Source organism: Hypanus sabinus, chromosome 9 (assembly GCF_030144855.1).
Source record: "Hypanus sabinus isolate sHypSab1 chromosome 9, sHypSab1.hap1, whole genome shotgun sequence".
NCBI classification, from domain to species: domain Eukaryota; kingdom Metazoa; phylum Chordata; class Chondrichthyes; order Myliobatiformes; family Dasyatidae; genus Hypanus; species Hypanus sabinus.
Window position 1 is genome coordinate 23324100 of NC_082714.1, and position 25512 is coordinate 23349611.

The 25512-nt window shown below is 39.1% G+C and overlaps 1 protein-coding gene across 8 annotated transcripts in view; it reads right to left on the reverse strand.

Moving 5' to 3' along the window:
• mapk8ip3 (mitogen-activated protein kinase 8 interacting protein 3) overlaps positions 1–25512 on the reverse strand; it is a 195373-nt gene that overhangs the window by 147707 nt on the left and 22154 nt on the right. For all 8 annotated transcript variants that reach the window (XM_059979250.1, XM_059979252.1, XM_059979254.1 and 5 more), the window contains exons 2-4: positions 10029–10149; positions 6696–6766; positions 3611–3705 (exon numbers count right to left, since the gene is read on the reverse strand). In XM_059979250.1, coding sequence (XP_059835233.1) covers positions 3611–3705; positions 6696–6766; positions 10029–10149 — 287 coding nt within the window. The remainder of the gene's footprint in view (positions 1–3610; positions 3706–6695; positions 6767–10028; positions 10150–25512) is intronic.

Genomic DNA, 25512 nt, shown 5'->3' on the forward strand with positions numbered 1-25512 from the left:
CTACGACAGACTTTTGGACTCAAAGAGGAAGAGGGTGGAAACAGAAAGCCGATCAATCCACAATCTAGGCACCCAAAATTGGTGAAGTCGTGGATATTGAGGGAAGAGGTCAAATAATACAGCAAGACATACATCATTTTAATCCAGAAAAGTGCAAGGTGTGGTATTTTGGGATGTCAAATGCAAGAGGAAAGCATACAGATAACAGCATGACTCCTGGGAGCGCTGATGTACCGGGATTTTGGGGCAAAAGTGCATTGCACCCTGAAAATGACAACATACGTGGTTAGGCTAGGAAAGGCTGTATACAGCATACTTGCCTTCACCAGTCGAAACATTGAGTCTAAATGTTGGCAAGTAACATTGCAGCTGTATAAAATTTTGATTCAGCCACATTTGGAAGATCACATGCAGCTCTAGCTATTGCATTAAGTTCAAAGTAAATTTGTTATCGAAGTACATATATGGCACCATATACAACACTGATTTATTTTCTTGTGGGCATACTCAATAAATTCATAATGGAATAATAACCATAATAGAATCATTGAAAGACCTCACCAACTGGGCATTCAATCAGTGTGCAAAAGACAACAAACTGTACAAATACAAAAAGAAAAATAACAGTAAATAAATAAATAAATAAATAAGCAATAAATATCAAGAACATGAGATGAAGAGGCCTAGAAAGTGAGACCTGTTTAGTAATGGGACAAGTAAAGTTGAGTCAAGTTATCACCTGTGGTTGAAGTGCCCGATGAGTGAGAGGTAATAATTGTTCCTGAATCTGGTGGTGTGATTCCTGAGGCTCCTGTATCTTCTTCCTAATGGCAGCAGTAGGAAAAGAGCATGGCCTGGGTGGCAGGGGTCCCCGACGATGGGTGCTGTTTTCTTGTGATGACGCTCCATGTGCTCAACGATAGGGAGGACCTTACCTATAATGGACTGGGCTGTATCCACTACTTTTTGTAGGATTTTCCATTCAAGGGCATTGATGTTTCCATTCTAGGCTGTGATGCAGTCAATCAATACACTCTCTACCACACATCTATAAAAGTTTATCAAACTTTTGGCTGTCATGGCGAATCTTTGCAAACTCCTAAGGAAATAGAGGCACTGCCATTCTTTCTTCATAATTGCACTCACGCGCTGGGCCCAGGACAGGTCCTCTGAAATGATAACACCAAAGAAATTTAAATTGTGGACCCTCTCCACCTCTGACCCTCCAAAGAGGACTGGCTCATGGACCTCTGGTTTTCTCCTCCTAAGGATAATAATCAGCTCCTTGATCTCGCCGATATTGAATGAGAGATCATTGTTGTGGCACCGGTCAACCAGATGTTCAATCTTCTCCCTTTTGCTCCTTTGTCACCACCTTTGATTTGGCCAACGACAGTCATGTCATCAGCGAACTTGAATATGGCACTGAAGCTAAGGCACACAGTCACAAGTGTGAAGTGGGTGAAGTGTGAAGTGCAAAGAGGGTAGAGCATGGAGATAAACACACAGTCTCGTGGTGCACCCATGCTGATGGAGATTGTGGAGATGTCATTGCCAATCCGATCTGACTGGAGTCTGCAAGTGACAAAGTCAAGGATTCAATTGCACAAGAAGATATTGAGGCCTAGGTCTTGAAGCAATAAAGAGCATCCTGATGTATGCATCTTTGCTGTCCAGATACAGTATTCCAGGGTTGAGTGAAGAGCCAGTGAGATGGCATCTGCCATGGACTTGTGCCAGTAGACAAATTAGAGCAGATCCAAGTTTCTTCTTAGGCAGGAGTTGAAATGTTTCATCACCAACCTCTCAAAACACTTCATTACAGTGGATGAAAGTGCTGCTGGATGGTAGTCATTGAGGCAGGTTACCACTTTCTTCATAGGCACTGGTATAACAAAGCCTGCTTAAAGCAGGTGGTGACTTCAGACTGCTGAAGCAAGAGGTTAAAGATCTCAGTGAACACTCCAGCCAATTGATCACCATTGCAGGAAGGATGTGAAGGCCTTGGAGAGGGTGCAGAAGAGGGTCACCAGAATACTGCTTGGTTTCAGAGTGTATAATAAGAGATTGAACATACTTGGAATGCTTTCTGGATCACAGGCTGAAGAATAATTGGACAAAAATGTAAAAACTTACGAGAGGCATAGATCGGTTAGACAGAATCTACATGCATCTCTCTCAAGATGGAAATATCAAATAATGGAGGAAAGTTTTAAGAGAAGATTCAGAAAGCATAAAGGAGATTTGCAAGGGAAGTTTGTTGTTTGAAAAAACGAGAATGGTAGATGTTGGGAAGGGGCTACCAGAAAAAGTGGTAGGAGCAGATATGGCAGCAGTGTATTGGATGCATTTAGACCAACACACGAACAGGTAAGGAATAGAGACAGCAACAGCAGACTCCAGCATCTTATTCGCTTGCATCTCCATGTAAAAGAGGAATAAAGACAATGTGCAGGCAGATGGGATTAATTACATGTGGTGCATCACAGGACCTATTTCTGTGTTGTATTGTTCTATTCACATTGAATAATAGAACCTCGTAGGACCAACACCATTTATCTGCAACTGCATTCTAATATTATTAACTCACTTGCTTATTTATATGGAATCAACTACTCCTAATATATTGACTTAGTCAATGAACAGGAATATTTGTGTAATACTGTTCAAGAAAAGTGTGTATCTATGCACTAGCTCAAAACCATTTAAATGGAATGGATGGAGCCCCATCTCATTAATTTCCTCGCTGCATAATGACACCCTGCCTCTGTTCATTAATACCTTACAACAGGCTATAACCACAAACCCAGCATGCTGATACTGGCATTACTCCTGTTCCTCTGTGGCAGTATCTCAGCTCTTTTTAAAATCAATCACCAAATACTGTATACCTAGTAATTAGCCTCTGCTTTGATTCAGGCTTAACAACTTCATGTTTACAATCTCTAGTTCCAAATAATCTTCTAGCATTCAGACTACCCAGGTCTCTCTGCTTTGATCCCACTTAATCACAAGTTTGAATCTATTGCCTAGACTGTTGCCCAGTCAAGGATTCTCCTACATTTCAGGGAAATTTATTGAGTTTGGCTGCCAAGTGTTGAAATGAAACCAGCACAGTCAGTCTACTTCCAATGTCACCTTAATGCCCAAGTGCCAAATTGGAAATCCATCACACTAGTGCTAAAATAGTCCATCTAAAGTTCCACTTTGATCCTGGAAGTATAATTGCATATTTTCCTATACAATCCTAATAGAGCAATGACACTGAAGGTGATGCAATTACTTGACCTTGGCAGAATACTGATGCAACATTCTTTCTACAACGAAACAAGGCTACTGCACTCTGCAAATGATGGTACTGTGCACAAGTTCCCTTGCTCACTGAACTAAAAGCATTGAAAAAAATATGACATGATAACATCACATTACAAACTACACATTTCCAGTTACATTTTACTGACTGAACAGTTAATCAGCTGGACATGGGTATCTTCACAAAGCTGCCAGTGCAGTTAAAATATAAATTATATCATTTTTAAGCCACTCTGTGCAGACAAACCACCACCTGCAACCTATCACAACAAAACAGCTGGCTTAAGACAATGCTTACTTGTTCCTGCCAGTCATCGTTCCGTCTGACTGGGCATTTCCCCCAACTTGGTGCAGCTTGGACCGTTCTATGTGTTCCACGTAAGTTTGTATCATCTGCAAAGTGGAAGAATAGTCATGTAGAACAGAGGAAGATTAATTCTGATATCCCAATGAATCATTTGAACACTCCATCTCCATAGCATATAGTGGTATATCTTGTCAGGGTCTTGGCATGATGAATAAACCTCAGGAAACTGGGTGAGTTCCCGGAAGTAACGAAAGCTTTTGGTCTTATTGTTAGCACATATTGCACATTACCTTTTAAAAATACTAGAGGACAGCAAATTTTACATTTTTCTATCCATTCTCCCATCTATAACAAGTGTTCCCAACCTGAGGTCCACAGACCCCTCAGTTAATGGTAAGGCTCCATGGTATAAAAAGATTGGGAACTCTTGATCCATTACATAAAATGGTGCAGCATCAAGTTTTATTCATTTTTATATCCAAGATCTTGCAGTGCAGATTTCACACCTTACATTATTGTACAAGATAATAAAACAAAGTTGGATTGAATAGTTTGGAAAAGTTATGGGAATGACATGCTGTAATACAAACATAGGAAAACAAATAGCATTCATATCCATTTTATAATCAGTTGACAACACTGGCCATATTATCATGGGAGGGTAGGGAATAGAGCTTACAACATAAATGTACTATCATGAAAAATTAAAAGGCTGAATGAACCTGACAGAGCCAAATATAACAACAAAATGGAGGGTTGTCATGTGATAGAGCTGGTATCCAGCAATTCAGTGCTACAATTTTATATATGCTTTGATATTCAAAATCAATTGGCTGTAGAAGGTCATTTGAAAAGTTGCTCAACTATGTTATTTTTTTTAAATCCTGTAAACATTCAGCAGGTCAGGCAAAATCTATAGAAAGAGAGTTGACATTTCAGTGAGGTGGCCCATAATCAGCACTAAGGAAAGCTGAAAACCAAACACAAGTTCTCATATTATTTTCTCAAGATTTCTTATGACAGAGAAACAGGCCATTTGGCCAAGTGAGTCTGCCAACTATCAGAATAATCCCCTCAATCTTATCCCACCACTTATTTCTCTATAACCTATTCTCCATCACATGACCATCAACTCTTCTCAATTTCCCTGTCATCCAGCTTCACTGGAGAAAATTGGCAACATGTTTCTGAGGAATTGGTACACACAGAAGAAATCCACACAGTCACAGGGAGAATCACTCTTGTTCTCTCCACCCTTTGCTCTTCTCTGCAATGTAAAACATGTTTGATTTCTAACTTTTCTCAATTCAATGAAATGTCTTCTCTTTGAAACAAGCACTTATTTCACCACAGATGATTTGCTGAGTATTTACAGATATTTCCATTTTTATTTCAGATTTTCAGCATCTGCAGCTTTTTTCTCAATCATGCCTCCTCCTCGTTGCTGAGTCAAAGGTTGGGGAAATGAAATCAGCAGCAAGGTATCAATCATTTTATCAAATTGAGCAGAACAAGCAAGATGAAAGGAGACAACATATAAAACATGAGGAAGAACAGGAGCTATTCAGCCCATGAGCCAGTTCTATTATTCAGAAAAACCATGGCTAACCTGATCTTTCACTAATGAACCCCAAAAGCTTTCGATCTGCTATTGCACAAAACCTACCTCAATTTTGTAAGAGTTTAATGACTCTCATCCCCCCACAGAGTAGAGTATTCCACAGATCCACAACTCCGAGAGGGGAAAAAAAACCTTTTCATTGCAATCTTATCCTGAGGTTAGGCCCCTTGGTCCTTGAGCAACCACCAAAAAGAATATTTCAGAACATCATGAAGGTCGGCAGAGTTGAGTGCACCTACTCTAGCAAGTTCTCCTGGAATCTAAACTGCCTCTCGTGCTTCTAAATTTAGAAGAGCACTGACTCAATCTTTCTGGATCAAGGTTTTGATAAACTCAGCAGAAAGTAAACTGGGAAAAATTGACAGATAGTTACAAGAGCAGACTGACCCTACCAGCCGATGACTTACAATAGATCAATCTGAATAAGTAACTTGGGCTCTCAAACCTGGACCAGAAAACATTCAAGCCTACATAAAGGAACACCCAATAAGTAAGATGGAAATAAAGGTACATACAATGACTACAAAAATCTAAGGTTATGGTCTCAACACTCTACAGAAAGCACAAAGTGTAACCCTGTTTCAGCACCTCACAAAGAAATGAAGGGTACTCACTATCACTCTCGCTCTTCCCGCTGTTCTAAATTGACTCAATGCTGATCGAATTTCGAACACATAATGAAAATAAATTTACTCCAGCAAAATAGCAGGAATACTAGCAATGTTTTCAAGGTATCCTGGGGCAAATTTACTTCTGAATTGAATTAAATTGACTTTATTTCTTACATCCTTCACATACATGACTAAAAACCTTTACATTTACATCTCCATCTAAATGTGCAATGTATAATAATTTATAATAAATAGAACTGTCAATGTAATATAGCATACACTCAAATCAGTGGGAGTTTATCAGTCTGATGGTCTGGTGGAAGAAGCTGTCACGGCTGTCCTATGCCCATATCAGAGTATAAAGCAAGATCATTACAATCTAAAATAAAAACTATTTGAATTTCTATTTCACATGTAATCAAATGCAATACTGAATATCCTTTTCAAGTCTGAAGATAACCTTGACAAGCATAATTAGACACAATATTTTGTGCATCAACAGGATAATTTTTTTCATTTTTACTCCAAACATAATCTTGTAGAACAGACTGGCCACCTATTATTGAACACAGCTTTTTTGTGGTAAAGAATGGAACGAAAAACACATTGGATAGGCTCTACAAACATCCGGTGATCTTCACAACACTGAAAATGAAACTCCATTCCCAAGTGCTTCAAATAGTAGGTGTCACTGTTCATCTCATTCTACACAAAAATGGCAAAGACAACCTTCAGTCATTATCACATCCTTAAAACCACCTGCAATCTGACAGATTGATAATTTAACTTGTTACAAATTCTACCTCTCGATAGGAGGGATAAATGAGCTATTAAGGTCTCTTACCTCTGTGTGTCTCAGATGTAAAGCATTATATTCCTTCTTCATCTCTGCCTCCCTCTCTTCCAGTCTGGTAACTGTAACAGTAGCACATAGCTGAATAAGACGTGCATCAATAAATCTAACTAAGTCAAACTAAATCTAGAACTGTATACAGAAATTTAAGAATTATACTCATGATGAGTGAAAAACAATAAACAGAAGCTGAATTTATTTGTTTAACGCAGAAGGCAGCCAATTAGGTCCACATCAGCTCCCAGCAGAGCCATAACATCAGTTCAATTTCCTTCTTATTTCACTGGAAATTTCTCTCAATCACAATCCCATATCCATAAACTCTCCTGATTCTATTGCAATTAATCTACCACTAACGAAATTTACAGTGGCCAATTAAACTATCAGTACATTCTTACTGTACATTCCCAAACCAAAAGCAGTGGATAAACCAGGAGGTACATCGTCTGCTGAAAGCTAGATCTGTGGCATTCAAATCTGACAACCCAGGCCTGTACCAGAAAACCAGGTATGATTTGCAGAGGGCTATTTCAAAGGCAAAGAGACAATTTTGAATGAGGTTGGAGGCGACATTGGATGCACGGCAACTCTGGCAGGGTCTGCAAGATATTACTTCCTACAAAGTGAAACCCAATAGCATGATTGGCAGCGATGCTTCACTACCAGATGAACTCAACACCTTCTATGCATGCTGCTTTGAAAGGGAGAACACAACTACAGCTGTGAAGATCCTTACTGCATCTGATGACCCTGTGATCTCTGTCTCAGAGGCCAATGTTAGACTGTCTTTAAAGAGAGTGAACCCTCGCAAGGCGGAAGGTCCTGATGGAGTACCTGGTAAGGGTCTGAAAACCTGTGCCAACCAACTAGCGGGAGTATTCAAGGACATTTTCAACCTCTCACTGCTATGGGCAGGAGTTCCCACTTGCTTCAAAAAGCAACAATTATACCAGTGACTAAGAAGAATAATGTGGGCTGCCTTAATGACTATCGCCCGCTAAGTTAACAGATTTCACATCACATGCTGGTGATAATAAACCTGATTCTGATTCAGTCATCTTTGGGGTGTGGAAAGAAACTAGAGCAATGGGGTGGGAGGGGACCCCAACTGACCAAAAAGTCCAGCACAAACTGACAGTACCAGAGGTCAGAATTGAACCTGTCATCAAAGCCAAAAGGCAGCAGCAGCATCTGCTACACCAATGGGTCACCCAAATTCCTTTTTCTTTCAAAACAATGCCGGACACTGACAAAATCCATCCATGCCCTTCCCTCCGCAGCAGGGGTTCCCAAACTGGGGCTCACAGACACCTCGGTTAATGGTAGGGGTCCATGGCTTAAAAAAAAGATTCAGAAGCCCCATTATACAGGCAAACAGCAAGTAGAATTCACAACAAGGGCAGTCCATATTTTCCCAGGTCCAGGTGAGCTTCAATGATGTGTCCTTCCAACAATTCCAAGATGGTAAGAACAGCACTTTGGGTACTAGCCTACTGAATGAACTGACGGTGGTGATGAGCCTGTCAGAAAATCTGCATAACGTGACGGATACAGGCTTGTACTGCTTAAAAGTCAGGAAACATCCTTTAAAACAACTTGCTTCATCTTCACAACCCAAGCACCTACTACAATCCATCGTATTGAGAACCTCACTGCTACGATTGAAGACTCGTGAAAAGCAGCTGATGCTTATAGGATGCAACCGTTAGCAAATGAGTAGGAAGACTGGAGTGTCATTAATATGAAGGACAAACAACATTGACAGACCTAATGAGAAAATGGCAAAGCCAGTGGCAGTTTCAACAATACTAATAGAGTCACAATTACACACATAGCCAAGAACAATTTTAATAATAAGTGACAGCAGATGGGCCCACGATAATTGGAACTAAATTACAATGGGCAAAAATTTTAAACACAAATTTACTTGGTGGTTCAAACAAATGTAACAGTGAAAACAATAAACCATATTTGTCGAGCATATGTAACGTAGCAAACAACCCAATTCACTTCATAAGAGCAATGCAATTTGGCACTGAACCACAAAGGATAATTTTAGAAAAGGATGGCCCAAAGGAGATAAGTGTTACCAAGGGAAAAGAGAAATAGAGAAGTAGATTAGAATTAGAGGCAGGATTCTAAAGCTTGATGTCTAAGCAGAAGAAACCAGTGGAGCAGCAAATGCATTGATCAGAGTTGGAGACAGATGCCTTGCAAGATTCTATGAATGAATTAATGCAAAAAAGGTAAAGAACTACAGGGTCATGAATGCCTTTAAAGCAAGGATGAAATTTTTGAAATCAAGCTGTTTTTGCTTAATACAGAACAAAATGTAGATCAGTGATCACAGTGTAAATGGCAACTCAAACATGGTGCAAGTTAACACGACTTCAACTTTGCAGAGGACTGAGCAATGCAAATGTGCCAAAAGCAATTAAAATAATCAATACTGAGGACAACATGACAGGGGTGAGACATCTGCTGAACATTTTGGGGTTGCTATTTTTGCACTGGAATGTGTGGCAACACTTACAGGCTTCCCCCAGCACATCCTTCAGCTGCGTTGGTTACTCACACAAACAGTGGATTTCACGTTATGTTTCCACGTACTTGTGAGAAGTAAATTAATCTGGATAGGACTTAGCTGGATAGGTGAGTGACAAATAGGTTGTCTCAGAGGCGTAAACAGGCAAATTTAATATTAGCACAGATAGGTGGCTGAAATATGTCTCAGGAAATTTATAGCTGTGAACCAGGCTTTCTAACAATAACTAAGGCTAGGCAAGATCCGACAAAGCCTGCTGATACCTGATGAGATCATGTCAGATCTGGTAAATAATGGCTAACAATTTATTTTCTTACCAATAAAGGTACTCTAACCCACCAACGAGTCCTATTCCCACATTATACCTGTGCTAGTCAATATTAATCTGGCTAATTTTAAAGTCTCCTCAGCATTTGAATATCCCTTCAAAGTCTCATTCTTTTCTATAAACATTGCCCTCCAACCTTACAACCCTCCATGATATCCACACTCCCCCAATTAAGAAATCTTGCGCTTTCCTCATTCCTCATTCAACAACTTGTGCCTTTCATTGGTCAAGGCCACAGCCTCTGCGATTCACTCCCTAACTCTTAAAAACTAATATTTTGACTAAGTTGTCAATCATCTGCCCAAATATCTTTTTAAAATGGCTTGCTATCAAACTTTGCTCAACAAGTGCTTCTCTGAAGTGCCTTGGGATGATTAACTATAAACATGTTATACAGTATATTGGTAAAAGTTAAGAGTTGCCTTCACTTAGAGAATACATTCAAACTTACGCTGGTCTGCATAGTTCTTGGACTTGAGCTCCAATTGTCTACTCTGCAGCTCCAGGGATTCCACATGTGTCTGAAGTTCTTTTTTCTCCTGCTCCAGAGCATCCTCAAACTCGATAAATTTCTATATATACACACAGAGAACAAAAAAAAACAGAAAATAAGTGAAGATATGTACAAAATGTTAAAGCTTTTGATGAGCTAAATGAAATTTTATCCTTGGGTTGCATTGTTTAATCCAATACATCACAAGTATAAAATTCCATTAAGTATCTGACCTGGGTACATGTCAAATGCTTAAGGTGACAAATAAAATGTTTCCCAACAGGGAAAATCAGAAATCAGAAACCTGAATAGCACATTCTCCCATAGTAACTGTATTGGCATCCATAAAACAAAAAGCCTAGGCTATCCAAGTTAAATATCTCACTTACATGAACTATAGCAGCATGAGCAGAATCTTTCTTTTCGATATTGCAGAAGGTGCATACCATTATGTTTTGTAACTCCAGAACATAAAACTAACTGAAAGGAAAAGATGGGAGCCCAGGAGAACATGTGCATTTTGTTTTACTTTAGCGAGACATGCAGTAATGACATAGTGGTGTAATGACATATGCATTCACGTACTTCTTACATATAACCCAAAATGAATTATGTAAACAAAGAATGCTTAATCAAACAATATATTTGCAATATTACTCAACTATTAAATACACAACACTTCACCCTGCTTAGCTATAAACTTAAACGCAACATAGAATGCATCTCAATGTGTGTGTATTACACGCAGACACACACACAATACAACTACTACATACACAGCCACAGCATAGTAAAGTTTAATTTACCCTATTCAGGCCTGAAAATTTAATCATTGTGGAGGATTTCTTACTTTTGTGGGGTAATGTCTTTCCTGGCCGGGTGGAGGGGGTGGCGGGGGGGGCGGAGGGGTTACTCTGCTTGGCAGGTGAGACTTGTGGCTGTGAAACAATCTCAGGTTCTGTGGTGGTTGCAGGTGTCACTCTGACACTGCAGGAAGTGGCTCTGACAGCTCTAGACACCCTTCTCCTCTAACAATTGACTCCTCTCCTCAAATGATCGATGTGTCATCCCAAGATTACATCAGGTGCAATCTCCAGATTCTGTCCTCAATCTTTCCAGGTGCCCACCTTTGATCACCTCTGTAGTCCCTCACCTGGGCTGCTTGTCCAAGTGTGAAGCATCAAACCTCCTTATTTGAGAAGCCATCAATTTGGCTCAGTCATTTGTCCTGCATTCTCCTGACATTTGGTTTGAGCAGCTCCACGCATATGTGCAAGGGATGACCCAGGGACAGCATAGCTGGTGAGTTGTTGGTGGAGTGTGCTGCAAAGAGGAAATTTATGAACTTCTGATTCAGTGTCAATGTTGTGTGTTCTGCTGACATTGCTTTCTTTAGGCATTGGACAAACCTTTCTGCCAAACCACTTGTAGCTAGGTGGTACTGTGCAATGTCCTCTTTAGTAAAGTTCTCAGGCATTTCCTTTTCCAAGATTAAACAGGACAATCCACCAGCGTTTCTATGATTTTAGTTGTGCTCTTGAATTTGACCTTGTAATTGTGTCCTCCAAGAAACAGAGCCCATCTCTGCGTTACTGCTGCTGCTGTTAATGGAACACCCCTCTGTGGATTGAAAATGGACACCAGTGGTTGATGATCAGTAATGAGAGTAAACTCTCTCCCTTATAAGTATTGATGGAAGTGTTTTACACCTCAAATCAGACTCATGGCCTCTCTGTGCATAATTTTTCTCTGCAGCGGTAAGGGAACATGATGCAAAGGCTATGGGGCGTTCACTTCCATCACTCATAACATGTGGCATGACAGCGCCTATGCCATAAGGCGAAGCGTCACAGGTAAGCTTCGCCAACGATGTGAATCATAGTGTGCATTCTCTTCAGTTCAGGTGGCATGGTAGTGTAGTGGTTAGCACAACACTTTACATAATAGGAGATCCAGATTCAATTCCCGTTGCTGCCTATAAGGAGTTTGCATGTTCCCCCTGTGACCATGTGTGTTTCCTCCAGCTGCTGAGGTTTCCTCCCACATTCCAAAGACGTACCAGGTAGGTTAATTGGTCATGGTAAATAGTCCATGGGTAGGCTAGGATTAAACTGGCAGATTGCTGGGCAGCACAGCTCAAAGGGCTGGGAGGGCCCACTCCATGCTACATCTCAATAAATAACTACAGAACGTGTGAGTTCATTGTCAGACATCGCCATTTCCTTTACCATTCGGAAAGCCACCCCACATTGCTTTGTCCATTGTCAATTCTTCCCAATCTGTAGTAAGTGAGTTCAAGGGGCAGAGCACAGTAGCCAGATTTAGCAGGATCCCATTATAGTGCTTGGCCTCAACTGTGATACGTCCTTTGGCCTTGGCGCATTCACCGCTGCTTCAATTTTCTCAGCACACCTTTATAATCCTGTGGTGTGAACAAAGTAAGTGATGCTTGGTTTAAAGAATTCATACTTGGTACCATAGAACACTACAGCACAGTATAGGCCCTTCAGCCCTCCATGTTGTGCCAACTCATACAATCCTTTAAAAAAAGTACTAAACCCACACTACCCCATACCCTCTATTTTTCTTTCATCCATGTGCCTGTCCAAGAGGCTCTTAAATCCTCCTAACGGGTTAGCCTCCACCACCATCCCTGGCAAGTCATCCCAGGCACTCACAACCCTCTGTGTAAAAAAACTTACCCCTGATGTCTCCCCTAAACTTCCCTCCCTTAATTTTGTGCACATGCCCTCTGGTGTTTGCTATTGATGCCCTGGGAAACAGATACCGACTATCCACCCTATCTATGCCTCTCATAATCTTGTAGACCTCTATCAAGTCCCCTCTCATTCTTCTACGCTCCAAAGAGAAAAGTCCCAGCTCTGCTAACCTTGCTTCATATGACTTGTTCTCCAAACCAGGCAACATCCTGGTAAATCTCCTCTGCACCTTCTCCATAGCTTCCACATCCTTCCTATAATGAGGTGACCAGAATTGAATGCAATACTCTAAGATAACCAAAAGACATACCACAGAGGTACATCATGCTCTGAGCCCATAATCTCCTCAACTTTTTAACAACATCTTGAGATTTTGTAAATGTTCCTTGTCATCCTCACCAGCAATAATGATGTCATCCAGGTAACACTGAGTGCCTAGACAGTCTTTCAGAACCTGGTCTGTAGATTTCTGCCAGAGTGCAGGTGCAGATGCTACTTCAAAAATAAGCCTATTATAGTGATAGACTCCGTTTATGAGTGTTTACGGTGAGAAACACCTTGGACTCTTCTTCCACCTGCATCTATAGGTAGGCCTCAGCTAAGTCCACTTTGCTGATGTATTTTCCACCAGAAAAGTTTGCAAAGAAAGCCCTTTATCTGGGCAGAGGATATTAATCTAGTTTCAGTCCTGGTTTGATGGTGGCCATAAAATCACCACAGATTATGACAGACCCATTCCTCCTGGCGACTGGGACTACTAACATTGCCCATGGGCTCCAGTCAACCTTGGAAAGAATCCCTTCAACCTCCATATAATCTATTTTGAGTTTTCCAATACCATCCAATACCTTTCCTTGTTCACTTTCATTTGACTCTAATGCAGGAGATGTGACATGCAAATGATGGATGGATCTCCAATCAAGTTGTGGTTGTCTCAGCCAATCACAATCCTGGCCCTTCTCTTCTTACCAGATGCAAGCTCAATGGGGCTTGTTGGTTATTACATTTTATTGTTAAGAATGTCATTCCCACAAGAGTTATCTTTTCTCCAGTACAAATTCTTAGTTGGATATCAGCAGGCTTCAGTTTCTTGGAAATGCTGTTCAAACTCATGTTTTGGAATGACTGAAACACAGTCCTATGTCATCTTGTCTTTATCATACTCATCATCAACAGCATGTAGATTAGTGCTCTTTCTAAAACTACAATTTGAATTTTAGCCTTTTTTTTTCTTCCCTGTGCAGTTCATTTATTTTTGTCTGCCCTACGTACTCTTTGTACGTGCCCTACTTTGTTGCACTTCTGCAAGTTTCACCTTTAAACCTGCATTGGTCTGGTGTATGTGAGCCCCTGCCACAATTGTAACACAATTGTAATTTTGTTTATACACACCCTCACTCCTGACTGCAAATCAATTATGCCTCTTTCTGCTGTTTCCATTGATACAGCAATTTCAACTGCTTTCTTATAAGATTCTACAAAACAATCTCTCAGTGCATCATTAAACTTACGACGCTCAGACAACTTTTTCAATTCAGCCACATAAGTTGAAAAGGACTCCCCTTCCTTTTGATTTTGTTTATGAAACCTAAAACATTATACAATCAACAATAGTTTTAGTTCTAAATGCCTCTGCATGACTTTGACAATATCAGCAAAGCTTATTTCCGGTGGTTTGGAGTAATCAAATCTCTAAGAAAACTGTGCACTCTTTCATCTAGTACACTCAGCAAAACTGGCACTCACTTTGCATTGGCTATTTCATTTGCTTTAATCTTCTCAATTCACTCCGTATACAATATCCAGTTATCTCTTGTGCAATCAAACAAGTCTGTCTTTCCAATGTAGCCAACCGTTTCTACTTTTTATGTATGTCTATCATCCAGTACTCACTGTTTGTGAACCCATTAATTTCATCCATTTCCTGCCTGTTTTATTAAACTCTACCATCATCTCCTTTCTGAAGAACTTACATGCTGCACTTTTTTTCTTCAATTTGAATATCTTTCTGTGCTTTAACACACAAGTAGTTGTCTCAGGTTCATTTAAAACTTGTCACCACTGCAAAGTTTTGTAACTCCAAAACATAAAACTAATTGAAAGAAAAAGCCTTAGAGAACATGTGTTTCATTTTACTTTAGTGAGGCACATGCTTATGACATGATGGCATAATGACTTATGCCATTCATGTACTTTTTTTACAATGTGTATTAATTATGTAAAGAATGGTTAATCAATAAATTTACAATATTTCCCAAATATTAAATGCACAACACACACATCTTCCATAATTTTTAAAATTTTTAGTAGGAAAGAAGTGATACACATTTCAGAATCATACTTGTTTCCATTTCTATTCAAAATCTGAAATGGCAGAAAGTAATTTGAAATTGTTAATAATACCCATCAAATGCTACTGCAACAATATCTGTAACTTGATATGTAGATCACTGAGATTAACAGTATCCACATTAGAGACATTATCTGTATTTATTGTAAAATAAGCAATAATGTAATCCAAATGTAAAGCAGTGAGCTTAAGGAAAAAAATCCAGGTTTGGTAGTAGCTAAATTACAGGCAATTTGAATTTTAGCTCATCATTCACAATATGCCTAGTGTCAATCAGACTTCTAAAATGACAAGAATAAGCCACTAAGTACTGAAGACTTGACATAATATTTTCCTGCATTTATAGTTTTATTGCACACAGCAAAACCAACAAAACCTTATAATCACTTCCTTAGTTAGGATTCCTGCTGTTCTTCCTTTCTGAAAAAAAATTTAGATAATTGATTTGTGTTTGATTTCTTGTCCTTTGTGCAAACCTGACTTTTTGCCATCAGATGCCTTGCCCTTAGGTTCTGAACTTCCTCCCTAAACCTCCCAGATGCTCTCAAGATGGTGTTTAAAACCAATTTTGTTACTTGCCTAATAAGGTTATTCTGTAAGTTGATGATTTATTTGATTACAGAAGCACCTTGGGTTGTTTCACATGTCAGTACAATTTCTGAAGCTCTTCAAGTTGCCTCCGTCTTCAAGTGCATGTTATTTTGTCTCAGAAATCATCTGTACCTTTTCCAGTGCTTTGAGGAAAGAATTTAAGGTTAAAATCTACTGGAGTGAATGCAATTTTAACTTAAGTTTGTGCAACAAAATTTCTCAAATTAACAGTTATAACTTCCTTTAAGCCTTCTAGCTCTAAAGAGCAAGATCATTACTTTTAAGTGCGTACCTTTCATTTTACCCGCAAGGAATATTTATTTGTCGTTAAGAGATCAGCAGAGACCGTCGCACACAGTCCTGCAAAATTCTGAATCACATTCTAGGATTTCACAATGTATTACAACCAATATCAAAAAATTTTAATTTTCAATAAGTCAACTGCACATGATGCAGTGTAGAACAATTTTCAGAACAGTTAGAATATCAGAGAGATAATACTGATAGTACCCCTTAACGCACGCGAGTTTATATCCTAATATACTTCAGACCTTGTGAAAACTCAATTAGCTATTGAGACGGTCTAACAGTTGATTGTACCCAAGAGCCACTGCATTAATTTTTCCTTCTACAATACAGAGGACTTTTACCACTAACATTATTCCTCCATGGTACATGTACCCATGTTATTTCAACAGATATCTTCCTTAATGAATGCTTCGTAAGTTCAGACAATCCCAAAAATAGAAAGATTTCATGGTTTTTAAAAACTAATTCATTCTAATGTACAAATTAAACAAGAAAGTTAAATGGAGTTAGATTCACTCCCACAGATTTCAAACTCTGAACTCTTTTCTCGATCCGTGCTGGGCTACACAAACAAATCAACACTTTGCCAAGTATGCAATACAGCAGAGAGTGAACACGGGCAGGCTACTTTGTAAGCATCACAGGAGACAACAGATACTTAAACAGCATCTCTTAAACACCAATGCAGGTATCCTCTACTCCACATAACTAGAAGCTTCTCATTGGAATGAACCCTGCAGCTTTGATTCCCCCAAATTTATACACAACTTTGGGGAAAGTGATTAAAATATTGCCATAAAATACACTTGTTGCAGTAGCTAGTAAAATTACATATTTCATGGGAAACAAGGTTTTAAGATCAATCCAACAATCTTGGGTGGGATCGTATCTCTTTCCCATGTGGGATAATGATACAGCATCTCACCATACCTAAATACATAACCACAGAAATTACTAACTGTAGTTATTTCCTGAGCTGATAAGTCTGCAACAATATTCATCTTGGCAAAAAAAAGTCTTGTTTTAATGCAGCTTCTGGTTATACATTAATACCAATGACTATACTAACCGCTAAGTGCAATGTGTTTTTTTCCTTTATGAAGGGCAACTATGAAATATCTGCTTTCAAATAAATCAAGCCAGTGACCATTAAATCGAACAATAAAAGGTTGAGTGTGGATACTATTACCATTAAATATTCATTTAACTGTCACAAAACCTTTCTCCATGAGCATGATCTTCATAGCCAAGACGTACTGACAGAGGCAGCAGACTCTGAAGTTTGAAATAATGTAAACATAAAACATTACTCCATCCTTGACATTTACAATACATCAGGCTTGTTTTTAATGAGAAAAAAAACATATAAACCACGCACACCATTAATAACTTGCAAATTGGTCAGCAGATGCAAAAGGTTTAGACACAGGTTGCAAATCACCACAACTGATACATCTACTGTATGCACCATCGACTCTTGACTTACAATCTCTCCTTACTTACCAACATACAGATACACATCTTTGAAGAATACACTGAATATATGCATTAATTAGATTAAACTCACCAATGGCTGCCTACCAAATTTCTGCCACAATAAAAGATACAATTTAAACTGTATAATGTTATTTTCAGAAACTGAATTGTGCTTAAAGATTTTAAAGCATTACTTTTTTTTCCTTCCCATCTTCAACCACTCCACCTTTCCCTCTACTGTTATCCCTGATCCTACTCAAACTGACCCCTTCCTTTTGTTTCTCTAAAGCAGGTGCCCATTTGTCCTGCCATCTCTTTTAGCCCTATACACAATACTGGCTCACAGTTCCAGCAAATTCAGGAACAAAGAATTTATGAGCTTAGGGATGCAGCAGAAAGTCGAACTCATGTCCCAAGTAAATTCCTGCCAAATATATTCAGGAAAGTAACAAGATGGCATGCAGCCATAATACAGAGTATTTATTTCAATATCCCCAAGATAAGGCAGACAGATCAAAAACAGATACAAGGGTGAAAAAAAAATTCAGCTTCACTTGTATTCAAGGACACCACCATCTATTCTGACCTTATGAAAAACTTGCCCCAGGCTGACATCTTGTATAAAGGACTTGAAAATAAAGGACTTGCAGTGAGATATTTCTACCTATTCCTTTAATCTGTGCCCTCATGCCACAACACGTTCTTCTGCACAATTCTGGACAGCTCCAGCTCTGAATCACCTGCAAATCTGCGTATTCCTCTCTACTCTGAAATGCATCAAATTTACATCAAAATCTAGTGGATGAGTTATGTTTTAGGATTGCAGGGTCATTACAAAGATAAGAAACAAAAAAAAAGAAAAATTAAAAGAGCCATAATATTACTGAATACTAGAAAAGGTTCAAGGGTAATTACGGAGCCCTCCAGCTCCGAATCTCTTCAAAGTAATTTTTATTATCAAAGTATCTACTGTATATGTCACCATACACAACCCTGAGCATAATTTTCTTGTGGGCATACTCAATAACTATAGAATAATAACCATAACAGAATCAATGAAACGCCACCTAACTAGGGTGTTTAACCAGAGCGCAGAGGACACCAAAGTGTGCAAATACAAAAAGAGATCATGATGGTAATAATAAAATAATAAATAAATAGATAGATAGATAGATAGATAGATAGATAGATAGATAGATAGATAGATAGATAGATAAATAAATAAATAAATAAATAAATAAGCAAGCAAGCAATAAATAGAGAACATGAGCTGAAGAGTCCCTGAAAGTGTGATCATTAGTTTTAGAAACATTTCAATGACAGGACAAGTTAAGATGAGTAATGTTATCCCTTATGGTTCAAGAGCCTGATGGTTGAGGAAACTGCTCCTGAACCTGGTGGTGTGAGTCCTAGGGCTCCTGTACCTTCTTCCTGATGGCAGCAGCAAGAAGAGAGCTTGTTCTGGGTGGTGGAGTGTCCCTCTTGATGGATGCTGCTTTCCTGTGACAGTGTTTCATGTAGATGTGCTCAATGGATGGGAGTGCTTTACCCGTGACAGATTAGGCTGTATCTATTCACTTTTGTAAGAGTTTCCATTCAAGAGCATTGGTGTTTCCATACCAAGCTGTGCAAATAATTAAACAGAATCTTCAGTGATAAGCCCAATATTCATTGCCCAAGCCAAACCACTGGGAAGGTAGTGGTAATCTCATTTTCAAACCACTGCAGTCACTCTGATGAACAATGTCTTTGGATACCAGATTCCAGCATTTAGACCTCAGAATAGGCAATACATTTCAAAAGTCAAGAAGATGCTCAATCCTGCAAATGATGATGATTCATGTATCTACTGCCTTTATCCTTCTCAGTGGACGCTTGTGGGTATGAAAGTTGCTGTTGGTGTAGCCTGGGAGAGTAATTGTGACGCACTTTGCAGATGACACACATTACAGCCTTGGTGTGCTGATAGAGGGAACAGGCGTTCAGGTCGTATGGGGCGCCAGTCAATCTGGCTGCTTAGCCCCAGTTGGTAGCCAGCTTCATAATATCATAGCAGCTGGACTCATCCAGACAAAGAGGATTCTTTCACACTCCTGAGCTGTGCCTTGTAGATGGGATAAAGGCTTTGGGAGGATATCCCACCTCAGGCTTGATGTCATTGCCACAATACAGTAGTGACTGGTCCAGAGGACTTCTCAGAAAGGTGGCACTCCAGAAGGCTGCCTGAGCAATGGTAATGCTAGTGAACATCAACAACAGAAAACAAGACTGCAAAACATTAGAACTTGAAGGTACAACAGCCTCAGAACCCATGCCACCAAATTCAGCAACAGTTACTACCTCTCAACCATCAGGCTCTTGAACCAAAGGGGATAACTTCACCCAGCTTCACTTGCCCCATCATTCATATGTTCCCACAACCAATGGACTCACTTTCAAGGAATTTTCCTTTCATGTTTTTGATATTTATTGCTTATTTACTTATTATTGCTTCTTTTTGCATTTGCACAATTTGCAGTCTCTGTACTCTGGTTGAACGCCTTGGCTGGGCAGTCTTTCATTGCTTTTGTTATAGTAGTTGTTATATTGATTTGTTGAGTACACCCACATGAAACTGAATCTCAGGGTTGTCCAGGGTGACATATATGTACTTTGATAACAAAATTTACTTTGGATTTATCTGGTCTTAATGGAGCCTAAATTCTACTTGACTCTAAGAATTCTTTCTGCACCTTTCCGAACCTGGGACAGAATCCTAATGAGGACATCCCAGGCCATATTTCACAGGTTACGATGGTTTTTCAGGTTTACTATCACTGACAGATGTCATGAAATTTGTTTTGTGGCTGCAGTACATTAAAAATATCACTGATTACAATAACAAATACAAAAATAAATAGTTCAAGAAGACAGAAAATTAGTTATGTAGTGTTCATGGATTGTTCAGAAATCTGATGGTGAAGGGAGACCTGTTCCTACCACGTTCAGTGAGGGCCTGAATGCTCCTGTACCATCTCCTCAATGGTAGTAATGAGAAGAGGATATGTCCCAAGTGGTAAGAGTCCTTAATGATGGATGTGACCTTCTTGAGGCATCATCTTTCCTACGCAGGAATAGTTGGCAATTTCCTTGGGAGCTTCACACAAAGTTGTCACTCTCCAGTGCCATCTTGCCTTTGAAGTACTACTCTGCTGTTGCAGATGATACACAGCAGCTCATGGGTACCCGATATCCATCCGACATTCAGTTAAATCACTAAACTAACAAGATGAGTTCTCTAAGAGTGAAGATCTTGTGAAAATGTACTACCTGCCACCACACTCCTGAGTAACAATTACTTTCAAAGCATCAAAGGCTGTGAAATAATTACAAAGAACTTTTTCTTTTCTTTCTAAATCTTTTTATTAATATTAGTAATATGGACAGAATACAGATGATATATTGATAAAGAAATTACCAACATACACATTCCATTACATATGAAAAAAAACATACATAATAGTTACAATATAAATGAGTTTACCAAGACATAAGCCATAAGATATATGTATGGACATAGTAAATCTAAATATTTCATAATGTATAATATAATAAAAAACAGAAAAAAAGAAAGAAAAAAAAACAAACAAAAAAAAATTTATATAATGCAGAACTAGCTAATCTAATCTAATAACTATAACTAATAAGTAATATAAAAGAAAAAAAACAAAAGAGAAGGAAAAAAAAGCGGGCTGTTTATAATATCTCACAAAAATAAGTATTCATCAATGCCATCACTTCCGGTCCTCTCAAAATACATAAGCTGAAAGCTGGGAAATCAAATGAACTTGGCACAGGGTCATATTACATCATATGAAAATGTTGAATAAATGGTCTCCATAACTTTTCAAATTTAATAGAAGTCTCAAAAGTACCACTTCTAATTTTTTCTAAATTTAAACATAACATAGTTTGAGAGAACCAATTAAATACAGTGGGAGGATCAATTTCTTTCCAATTCAACAATATAGATCTTCTAGCCATCAGAGTTAGAAATGCAATCATTCGACGGGCTGAAGAAACAAAGAACTTGAAGACAATATGAAAGAATGGATCTGCTCCCCAATCCCACACTAGTACAAAAACGATTCCTCCTACTCCACTCAAAAGGAAGTTTCATTTATGTAATGCTGAATAAGTTAAATGTTATTGTTAACATGCAGAGCAGACTCACTGCTCTTATGTCTTATGGTTTATAAATGAAATTAATAATTATTTTTTGAATATTTTCAAAGATTGTTTGAAGCAAGTCAAATTTTATTTTTGGGACTTGATACAGAACTAGACTTAAGGTTAGCAAACCACTCTCTCCAAGAAGAAATTAATATTTTATCTTTAATAATGCCAGATTTCAACACTAAAACCACCCTCCTGCACTGTAATAGCAATCTCTTCAACTCTCAGAAGGCCATTTCATCATTCCACAGAGCAGCACTTCTAACATCGATGCAGCTGTAGACACAGATGATGAAAGTATGTTCAGATGCCATTTTCTTAAAGCAAAACCCGGGGCCTTTGTCTGCCGTTATTTTTAATCTCTGCTATATTCACACTGAACAAACTCCAGGGACACCCTCTACTGGGAATGCTGACTAACTGTCACCCGGAAAAGACAAGTGACGCACGATAAAAGAGTTAAGCAGTTAGGTTTCATCGAGCTGCAGTCTCTTTTGTTCAGAGTACAAGTGTGGTTCTGTGTGTCAGTCTGACAAATTCTTTACAATCCATGCATGGTGTACAAGATGGCAAAAGCATGTATTCCACAGATGAACAAAAAACAAAACCTTTTGTTTTTTCCCCTGGAAGACTGTAAACAAATCTGCAAACATATATGAAAGGTGTTTAGCTCAGTAAGCTAACTGTGCAGGGTTGAGTTAATATCCAGTATTCAGGCAACCTAAAGCATTAAACTTTAAATCATAACCCAGAGACAGTGAAGAATGAAGCCCTTTTAGAAACAGGGTTAGGTGGGATAGAACGGCTACAGACAAACCTATTTCTTTAGGGAATTAGAATATTCACTGAAGACTTCTGTCTCCTTCAATATCCTTACAAACACATCACTGGATGGGTCTTCCGGTAAGATGGTAGCACGCCCAGATGCAGTGGCCTCTTGGGGAACAACCAAAGGTGTTGTCGTCCTTTCTTATGATCACAAGACAATGCTGTACTTTAAGAATGCAAGGGTACTGCAGGTCTACACCATCAGCAAGCTGCTGTCTGGTGGAGGAGCTGGAGGAACTGGACTTGGTGTGGACCGTGTTGCTGCCTGCTGCAGGGAGGCAAAGGCATCGGAGTTGGTACGCCGAGGTGGTGTGCAGTGCAAAGGCAGGTGATTGTCTTGGGCATTTCTCTTGCTATCGCAGACCCTGTTGGACATTGATAATGCAAGATGCCGCAGGCCCGTTGCTCTTGTTTGCTGGCACGACAGGTGGTGGGTGAGCAGCGTGGCTATAATGAGGATTAGGCCTCAAGCCGTGGACTTGCCTACTGCTGCAATTCAAGAGAGGAGAGGCCGGGGACAGTGCAGGGGGCTGGCCTCTCCAGTCAGTGCTGCCCTCCAGTGTACAGTTGGTCGAACAACAAGCTGGATTGCATGTGCATTTGTCTGCCGACTGCCAGGAACTGCACCATCAACTTACAAGACACGTCGCTCAGGGAACTCAGCTATATAGGTTGGGTACCCCATATCCAAAATTCAAAATCCTCTGAAATCTGGGTAATGCCATAAATGGAAAAATTCTACAAACTGCTGGGAAGGTTCCCAAGTGTTGCAGAATTCTCTGCAAACCACAGAACGTCCTGAGAAGTGATCTCACATACATAATGAACACAATGAAAAATAGGAAAACACGCACAAAGCAAAAAAACAAAGATCTTGATCGTGCATCGTTCGCGTCAAGAGTGAACATAAGCCTCTTAATGCTATGCTGACCATGAAACGAGCAAAGATCTATCATGACGAACTGAAAATTGATGTTAATTGCGAACATTCAGCAGGCTGGTTGCAGAAATTTAAGAAAAGGTTTACATTTTTAAGCATCTTCAGATCACAAGAATCCAGCACCAGAATAAGACTACGATGCTCTTTGTTTTCATACTTTACATAAACTCCCCAAAATAACGTAAAATGCAAATACAGTGTACTGTAACCTTTTAAGCAAGACACAGCATTGTAGGTATAGACTGAAAGCCTGCTGTTGCTTGTTGCTGTTCAACAGCTGATTCAGGTATTCTCCCGATGTTGCTGTTGTTACCCTGCACACATTATATTTTCATTATATTAATGGCACATAATCACTTTAACTGTTTAGAACGTTTGTGTGTTGAACTAGTGTAAGACCTAGACTGCTTACGAGTAGCATACAAATTCAGAGTCAGAAGTGATGGCGATCCCAAGCTATCTCATTATATTTTCCAAACTCTGAAGTTCAAAGTTCTATTGTCAAAGTACATACATGCCATCATATACAACCCTGAGATTCATTTTCCTGTGGGCATACTCTTTAAATCCATAACAGAAGCAATTAAGAACTGCACCAACTTGAATGTGTGCAAAAGACAACAATCTGCGCAAGTATGAAAAGAAAACAATAACAACAACAAATAAATAAGTAACACATAATCGAGATCATGAAATGAGGAGTCCTTGAAAGCGAATCCATAGGTTGCAGGAACACTTTAATGATGGGACAAGTAAAGTTGAGTGCAATTATTCCCTTTGGTTCAAGATGGTTGAGGTGTAATAACTGCTCTGGAATATAATGCTCTCAGTCCTGAGGCTGCTTTATCTTCTTTCTGATGGCAGTAGAGAGCCTGATCTGGGTGGCAGTGGGGGGGGGGGGGGGGGGGTTCTCTGACAATGGAGGCTGCTTTCCTGCCACAATGCGTCGTGTAGCTGTGCTCAATAGTGGGGAGGGCTTTACCGATGGGCATATCCACTGTTTTTTAAAAATATGGATTTTCTGATGCAGCCAGTCAATATAATCCACCACACATCAAAATGCTTACAGCTACAATCATTCCTAATAAGAGCTGCTCGACCTGTATATTTTTTCTGTGTGACTACATGTTTGCTATCTTGGAAGTGTTGTATGTGCCTTGTGCTATGTATGTTCCACACCCCAGAGGAACACTGCTTCATTCCGCTGAACTCATGTATGATTGAATGAAAATTGAATTTGAACTTGTCTCAAATTTAGGAACAACAATGAGCACAAGTATTCAGATTCACTCAAATTTACATGTTATTAATTATGCATTGTTTCCAAAATAGGAGAATGAAGTGTACAAAAGTCAAGCATTATATAATCCAGATCAAAACTTGCAACAGAGACTTGGTGTGTATCTCTCTGCAATGCCAACATAATCTTAGTCAGACTTCCTTGGCATCCGCCCTTTTTAAACTCTAATCTTTTCCATCCCTATAATCAAGGCTTTCTTCATTCCTCCCATACTGAGTCTTGCACATTCCTGGTTTTCACCACTCTAGTATTAAACTCTGGAATTATCTCACTGAATCACTCTGCATCTCCTCTTGCACCCAGGCTTTTATCAGGTTCAATGATGATGCAACAGCCTTTCCATCTTTGCAGAAGTTATAAAATCCGATTTTGTTTGATAACATTTCTGTGAAGTATCTTAGACATTTTTCTACATTACGAGTGCCACATATATGCAACCTGTTGCTATTCTGAAATAATCTATGGGTATTGACCCTAACTTAAAAGGACCCAAGATGTACTGGAATCAATTTGTGCCTTAGCAGACAGTGACAATACCCTACACCAAACTATACTAAAATGAAATTTACTGTCCACTGTTATTTTTAGTCAAATCAATATGCTAAGCTGTTGATAATTTCTTCTGAAAAATACAAATACTTTACAAGAGCAAGAGCAAAATCAAATATATATTATCAAAGTATTAAAAATGCAAATTACATAGCTTACATGTG